This window comes from Pseudopipra pipra, chromosome 21 (assembly GCF_036250125.1).
Source record: "Pseudopipra pipra isolate bDixPip1 chromosome 21, bDixPip1.hap1, whole genome shotgun sequence".
Classification (NCBI taxonomy): domain Eukaryota; kingdom Metazoa; phylum Chordata; class Aves; order Passeriformes; family Pipridae; genus Pseudopipra; species Pseudopipra pipra.
Window position 1 is genome coordinate 8,026,870 of NC_087569.1, and position 7,612 is coordinate 8,034,481.

The 7,612-nt window shown below is 51.7% G+C and overlaps 2 protein-coding genes across 5 annotated transcripts; one reads left to right on the plus strand and one right to left on the minus strand.

Annotated features, from left to right (window-relative positions):
• Positions 1-1,982: 1,982 nt before the first annotated feature.
• EMC6 (ER membrane protein complex subunit 6) lies at positions 1,983-2,875 on the minus strand. Of its 3 annotated transcripts, none has more exons than XM_064677563.1 (3): positions 2,792-2,875; positions 2,610-2,667; positions 1,983-2,505 (listed from the first exon to the last, which is right to left on the minus strand). In XM_064677563.1, exon 3 carries the CDS (start codon positions 2,469-2,471, stop codon positions 2,139-2,141), a length of 333 nt encoding a protein of 110 aa, XP_064533633.1. In that variant the 5' UTR covers positions 2,472-2,505; positions 2,610-2,667; positions 2,792-2,875; the 3' UTR covers positions 1,983-2,138. The 3 variants fall into 3 exon arrangements, with proteins under 3 accessions (XP_064533633.1, XP_064533632.1, XP_064533634.1); XM_064677562.1 differs by having other exon boundaries at positions 1,983-2,527; positions 2,792-2,869; XM_064677564.1 differs by having other exon boundaries at positions 2,788-2,814.
• A 31-nt stretch (positions 2,876-2,906) lies between these two features.
• TAX1BP3 (Tax1 binding protein 3) lies at positions 2,907-7,333 on the plus strand. 2 transcript variants are annotated; one of them, XM_064677962.1, is made up of 4 exons: positions 2,907-3,005; positions 5,042-5,161; positions 5,455-5,532; positions 5,751-7,333. In XM_064677962.1, the coding sequence occupies exons 1-4, from the start codon at positions 2,967-2,969 to the stop codon at positions 5,886-5,888; spliced, it is 375 nt and encodes a 124-aa protein (XP_064534032.1). In that variant the 5' UTR covers positions 2,907-2,966; the 3' UTR covers positions 5,889-7,333. The 2 variants fall into 2 exon arrangements, with proteins under 2 accessions (XP_064534032.1, XP_064534031.1); XM_064677961.1 differs by lacking the exon at positions 2,907-3,005 and adding an exon at positions 3,165-3,273.
• The last annotated feature ends 279 nt before the right edge of the window (positions 7,334-7,612 follow it).

Consider the following 7,612-nt stretch of genomic DNA (forward strand, 5'->3'; position numbering starts at 1 on the left):
TGCTCTGTATTGTCCTTCCTGCATCACTTACCAATTGCTCGTGGTGGGCAGGTCTGGATGGGACACTTAAAGCTTCTGTGTTTCTCATAGTAGCCTGAACTGCACTGCAGATGGAAAAGGGGAGCTTTGCCAGGCTACCCCAAATCCACCAACAGCAGGGAGATTTAAAGACATCTGTGCTACTTCAGTGCTCTGGTAACTTCCAGGAAATACAAGTGCTTCTTTGTTTCTCAGCAGAGAAATCAGTCTCACTGCAGCCCATTTTGTCAGTTTATGCTCGTGTGGAGATGTAACTAATTTCTGAAAAGGGCTTATGGAACATCATTGTTTAAACTTTGCATTTTCTTGAGCTGACAGGAACTGACTCACCAGCTCCTGAAGACAGCAGTGAATCAATATTTCTGCCTCATTTAGAGCTTGCACAGCATGGCTGAGCAGAGTTCTGGAAGTGCTGACAGTCACCACTTACTGGGAGTCCTTGTGATAATGGATTGAATGTTTCTGTGCACTCTCTGAATACCAAGATTTAAGGGCTCCTGCTGCAGTGTCCTTACACATTTCTGGACAGAGGTAAGGTGGCCTTCAGGGAGCTGCTGCCATTGAGTGTCTGCACAAATGGCACCAGCAGCTGCACCCACCTCTGCTTTCACTTCTTTGAAGCAGTTGTTCTGAGGTACAGGTTGATTCTAAATTAAAATTCACACGTTAGCAGTGTCAAACTCTGAATCCAGTCATTGATAGCAACCCCACTCAGTCTAGTTCACTCCCTCTGCTTCTGTGTATTGAGCCAAAAATGTAGCTAGAAAATAGAACTAAGCAGTGGAGGTAATTTAGGATAAGCTGTGTACCTCTGACCTCATCCAAAACCTCCTCTCTTCGTGCCAGAAGCCTCTTCTCTAGGCAAACACCACTCACCATGTGTGTAACTGCACTAGTCAGGCCTTTCAGTGTTACCAATACAGCAGCCCAGGCTTTGGACTGTCAGGGGTTAACTCTGAGTAATTTTCAGATGGTGAAATACATGGTGAACCCCACATGTGGCATCAAGCCCAGGTACAACCCATGGAGACCAAGTTGCTCATCACAACATGCAGAGCTGACTGTGCTCTGCTGAAACCACTGTTTTAACTTGACAAAACAACCTCCTCTTGTCAGAGGACCAAAGCTATTTCCTGAATTTAAGTCCTCAGGCCTCCAAAATTCCCCAGAACGTTTCCCTTCTTTATACTGTTTAACACAATTCCCACAACCCTTGCTGTTAATAAAACATAACCAGATTCCTTCTCAGGAGCTTGTTTCTTGAGTTTGAATTTTTTTTTCCTCATTGTATTTAACTTACAGCAATAAAATGTGTCCCTTTAGGGCAGTGCTCCCCAAGACTGTTCTGTGCAGGGTGTATCAGGTTTCACACATCACCTTCTCTTGGTGACACTCTGATGTAAGAAAGTCAGCTGAGCAGGGGCAGGGCTAGAGGAAAGGTATTACCTGTGTGGTGGTTGAATTGTCCTCTCTGGAACCACAACGCTGCACTGGTCACTTATAGAACATGCCAGCAGGTTCACAGGGGTGTTGGTTGTCTGTGGATCATTTGACACAGCAGTACTAAAAATGAGTGAAGTGTTTGACTTGTGAGAGCACCATTTAGTGACTTTTCTGGTGGCCAGTGTCATTTTCGGTTACATGTACAGACAGCAATTGTGGGGGAGAACATTTGCACTAGCAACTCAGATACATTTCTGTACCAAAACTTTACTTACACCTAATTACAGGGGTCAGTGGATTATTTCAGGGCTGTTACACGCTGCTCCAGCAGGATTTGTGTGTAGGGACAGGCAGCAAATCCAGAGGGGACTGTAACTGGTGTGTCTTACCCAAAGAAAGGATACGAGGGATTACATTAACCAAACCCACATCTGTGTCTGCATTTAGGGACAGAAATTATCCCTTAGCCAGCAAACAAACACTCACAGGAGGCATCCAAGTGGTGCTTCACATTCAGTTTTAATTAGAACAGTGCTACTGATTAATTTGTACTCGGACATAATTTACCGACAGCATTAATGACACGAGCCATGGAAAACAGCTTGGAAGGTGAGCCTATTGTGTAGTGACTTTTGGCAACAGTCCTCGTGCCCCGCTCAGTACACGTGGACCATCCCGTACAGGAAAGTCCAGAACAGGACGTAGGTGAAGAGCCCCCCCACGAGCCCCCCCGTGAAGAGCGGCCGCCGCGACTTGAAGTACTTGTTCCACCGCCGCCCGGCCTTCAGCACCAGCAGCACGGAGAGCAGGACGGAGGCCAGGAAGTAGAAGATGAAGCCGTGCAGGCCGGTGAGGCCGAGGATGCCGGCGGTGGCGCCCGACAGGGCGGACACGGAGGTGCGGCAATAGTCCAGGATGGCCGCGTTGCCCCGCACGGCCGCCTCGCTGATGAACTGCGGCCCCTCGCGCTTGGCCACCACGGCGGCCATGGCTCCACCAGCGACCTCCTGGCTCGCAGCGGCACTGGGGTGAAGCACAGACAAGGCTGTACGAGCCCGACAAGGCTGTGCGAGCTCGCCCGCCCTCAGCGCGCCGGCCCCTCAGCGGCCCTCCCGCCCCCACGGTACCTCTCATCCACGGCGGCGCGCAGCTCCGCGGGACCGCCGCTCCGTCACGCCTCGCACCCTGCCAAGGGACAGCACACAGCGCGCGTCACCGGGCCCGACCGCCACCTCCCGCCCCGCCGGTTCGGGCCGGACCTGCCGGACCTCCCGCCCCGCGGGCCCCGCCGGGCCCGACCCGCACCTACCGCGCCGCCGGCACCGCCCGCCCGCCATCTTGGCGCGGGGGCCGACGGGACGCGGCCGCGCGCGGGGCGCGGCGCGGGCGGGGCGGCACCCGATTGGCTGGAGGTGGGAGGGGGGCGGGGCCGGGCCAGGCGCTTTTGTTCGGGCGGCGACGGGAGGGGAAGGAGAGAGAGGGAGATGGCGTTTGTACCGGGACAGCCCGTCACCGCCGTGGTGGTGAGCGGGGACAGGGGCACGGGGGGAGATGGCGTTTGTGCCGGGACAGCCCGTCACCGCCGTGGTGGTGAGCGGGGACAGGGGCACGGGGGGAGATGGCGTTTGTGCCGGGACAGCCCGTCACCGCCGTGGTGGTGAGCGGGGACAGGGGCACGGGGGGAGATGGCGTTTGTGCCGGGACAGCCCGTCACCGCCGTGGTGGTGAGCGGGGACAGGGGCACGGGGGGAGATGGCGTTTGTGCCGGGACAGCCCGTCACCGCCGTGGTGGTGAGCGGGGACAGGGGCACGGGGGGAGATGGCGTTTGTGCCGGGACAGCCGGTCGCCGCTGTCGTGCTGAGGTGGGACGGGGCGGGAGGGGTACCGCGCCGGGGGCTGCTGGTGAGGATGGGGGTGGCCCAGGACCACCCTGCAGGTTGTCGGGGGGTGGAGGTCCCTGGGCCAGCCCCGGTCCGTGGGTGCGTGGAGGGAGCGGGCGAAGGGTGCGGGACGGGCCGGGAGCACCACGCTGGGAGCTGCTGAGGGGACTGGCACGGGGACAGAGGTGGCGGTGCCGGTGCCGCCCGGCAGCGCCCTGCGGGCTGTCAGCGGGCGGAGGTGCCCGGCGGGGGTGGATGTCCCCGCGGGCGTGGAGGGAGCGGGCGAAGGGCGCGGTCCGCAGCGCCGCCGGCCCCGGTTGCCGCGGGGGCTGTCAGAGCTCGGCCGGCCCCGCCGGGCACTCGGGGCACAAGCGCCTCTGCCCCCCCGGAGTGGGAGAACTGCGGGGAAGGTCCGCCGGCCCGAGAGACAACAGACCCCTGCCCAGGCCCGCCGGCTGCTCCGGTGTTGCTTGAGAAAAAAGGGAACGAGTGGCCGTGATGGCCTGAAGCGCCTTCTCCCGGTATCGGGACCACCGGTTGCCGGTGTGGTGCCCGCTCTGCCAGGGCAGGGGCAGGATAAAGCACCTGCTTGTCTGGGTGGGGTTTAGGAAGCAGAGCTTTTAAAGTGAGGTAATCGCACACAGTGCAAGTGAAGGACTCTGTGCCTTCTGGTGGTTGGAATACTAAAGGTGGTTGTGCTCTGGGAGTGTGACTGGTACCTCGGCTGGAACAGGCTGCACAGCCCCCAGTGTCTGAGAGCTGACAGCCTTGAGAACACGGACTCTGTCCTGCTGTGGATCCCACTCTGCATCCACTGATCCCAGTCAGTCTGGATCCCAGGGAGGGTCTGAGTCCAGCGCCTGTGAGGAATTCTCACAGAATGGTTTGGGTTGGAAGGGACCTTTAAAGGTCACCTCATCGAGCCCCTGGAATAAGCAGGAACATCTTCCACTAGATAGGCTGAACCACCTTTCGAGAGGTTATTGTGCCAGTTAAGACTGTGGCTTTTCATCGTGGCTCAGGAATTGCTGGCATTTGTACAATGCTGACATAATGCATAAAGCTTGTCAGAGGCCTCTGTGCATCTGGCAGCGAGGAACCTGCCCCTGGATTACAAAAGTGTGGATAAGTTATCCTGAAAAAGATCCATCCTAATAATAGGTTGTCATTTCTGCCGATAGGACTAGCAGGAACACAGGGCACGTGGATAACAAGTGAGATGAGTCTGGTCATGAGTGACTGCTGGTTATCAAGGCATGAGTCATGTTTAAAGAGACCTGGTCTGGTTTTAGTGTTGTTCCTTTCTATCCCTGGGCAGGGGATAAAGCTCTGAGTAATTAAGGTGCTTGGCTGTGTCATGGCATGAGAACCCTTGGGCTGAGCATGGAATGGCTTCCTGTCCTTCTCCTCTGTGACAGAACAGTTCAGAGCCAGCTGCTGTCAACACCAGGGCTGTGTGGCTGACAGCAAATGCCAGAGGACAGTTCTGTGCTGCCAGGGGGTTTAGAGCTGTCTGCTTACAGTACACAAGGGTACCAACCTCTGGGCAGCCTCCTCTGGTGGGTGTGTGGGATCTCTGTGAAAGACAATCTGACTGGATCTGAAATATTTGTGTCTGAAACAGCCAAGATTCCTTCCAGTCATCACAATACTGAGCTATTTTCTCTCCTCTTTTCAGCAAAGAATTGAAATCCATAAGCTTCGTCAAGGTGACAATTTGATTCTGGGATTCAGCATCGGGGGTGGCATTGATCAGGACCCTACCCAGAACCCTTTCTCTGAAGACAAGACTGACAAGGTCAGATGCTCTTTTCCTGTAGCAACTCCTTCTCTAAAAGGCTGAGGGATCCAATTCAGCATCTTTGTCCCCTCACACCACTACTACTGAAGTTACTGTTTCCTCATTATCACTTGCAAAGTGAGGTTGTTTAAATGACCTCTCCACCTTTTCTATTGTCCAACATTGCACAAGCCTTTTTTTTAAACTCGAATTCCATAGTACACTACAAAGTATTTTTGCATTGTAGTAGAATGGCCCTTGAGTATTTAATGCTCCCATCTTTAGGGAATGAACCCTTCATTTTTTCCCAGGGTATCTATGTAACGAGGGTGACAGAGGGAGGCCCAGCAGAAGTTGCAGGACTCCAGATTGGAGACAAGATCATGCAGGTAAACACCAAGATAACACAGTACTAACACAGCTCCATGTGCACACTGCAGACAAGCCTCTGCTGGGGGAAAACAGTCATCTGGGCACTTCCCAGGACAGTTTGTGGGGTTTGTTTATCAACTGAGCTGTGGCATATCCACTGCATGGTTCTGACAGAACACTAACAGGACACCTGTGAGTCCCTGCACCTGCCTCATTTTATGTTTTTTTCCCCCAGGTGAATGGCTGGGATATGACAATGGTGACCCATGACCAGGCTAGGAAGAGGCTGACAAAAAGGAACGAGGAGGTGGTACGGCTGCTGGTGACCAGGCAATCCCTGCAGAAGGCTGTGCAGCAATCCATGATGTCCTAATCAATCATGGAGCTGGGGAAGGGTTAGGGAGGGAGATGTATAGACTGGTATCAAAGAAAGAAGCAAATCCTAGACTGGAACAGGTTGTCTGGAAGGGGTGCACGTTCCTACCTGTGGTAAACACTACTTTATTTTAACTTCCTCTGGTGTAACTGGCAGTAGTAAAACAATAGTCCCCTCAGCAGAGTGCTTCTCTAAAGTCTGCCCTGCAGGTACATGGCAAGACTTTTGTCATCATGGCTTTTGGGACAGGACAAACTGTAGTTAACTAAGAGCAACTGGAAAAGCCTTAATTTTGACAGGAGTCTCCTGTAACACAAAAGCTTCCTATTTTAAGAGGAAATGTGGCTTCTGCTATGAAAAACCAGAGGGTTTGCTGTGCCTAAGCTTTTAGAAATGAGCTGTCCTGTCCCTTCCATGCTATCAAATTAAAATGCCAGAATTAAGAGTTGCACACTGCTGTGGGGAGGAGCACTGTACTAATCCCACACCGTGTGCGAGCTGGAGAGTGTGCTGAAGGGTTTGGGGCATTACAGTTCCCTGCAAAGATTCCATGTACAAAGCAGCCTCTTCAGACAAGAAACAACTGAGTAGCACACAAGTATTAGATTAATCTTTGTGAAGTACACCACAGCTTCATGGACACTACAGTTCAGCCTCCCTGGCAAAGTAAAACCTTAATTCTCCTTGTTCCCAAGTAATTTGGAGCATCAGATGAACTGAGTTTAAATTAAGGGAATATGGAGCAGGAAAGAAAACAATGTGGCTGAACTTACCAAAAAAAGCTGCTTGTATCTGTAGAGTTTTCAGTTCTTCATTCCACTTCTATCAGACTTGAAATGGGAGGGGTGGATTTTGGTTTGTCTTCTAGAAGACTTTGTGTAAATCACTGATTTATTGGATGGAAGATATGAATATGCCAGTAACTTGCAAAAGTGCCTCTTGACCAAATTTAAACTTCTGGTAGTTGTTTAAATCAACATGCCACCAGGATTGAGGATTCTTGCTGCAACACTAAGTTCATGATCTGGCATCCTATGGTTTGTTAGCCAGCCAGCTTTACAGTTACCCAAAAACTGGAGTTTTTAATCCTCTTCAGTTGATTTATACATATCTATACTTTCCTTAAGCAGTCTTCAGGTAAGCTGTTGTAAATAGAACATGAGGAGGTGGCAGACTAACTTATTCAGTACATTACTGCTGTGCCATGTTGTGATTGATGCATCTCAGACTGTTCTATGCACACCAGCAGATGCCTATTTACCAATTTTATATCTATGGAATTACTACAATCCTGCTTTTGAATTTTTGTAACTTAAGAATTCCATGGTAAATTTTAAGTCTTTCAAGCTGAAGTTATTTTTGTTACTATAAAGGATACACTGCTATTTGTACTGCTATTTCACTTGATTTTACACACAATAAAACAAAGTTGGATTTCCTGAGCTGTTTCTCCTTACTTTTAAGAGTGCCACATCACTTGGATGCCTCCAGCTGAGACCTTTTTTCTGCCCTGAAGTAGATTCTGGACTGAGGTTAGTAAGGTCTGGTTTCACTGGTGGGTATTTGTGGTGTTACTGAGCTGTCAAGCTTCACCTGGGCTCTAGGAGGGGAGAACCTGCTTTTCCTTAGATTGACACCTAGTAAAACACATGATATTTTAAGCATTCAATTATTCAAGCACAAATGCATAGATTCCCTTCTACTTCTTTTAAAAGGTCTAA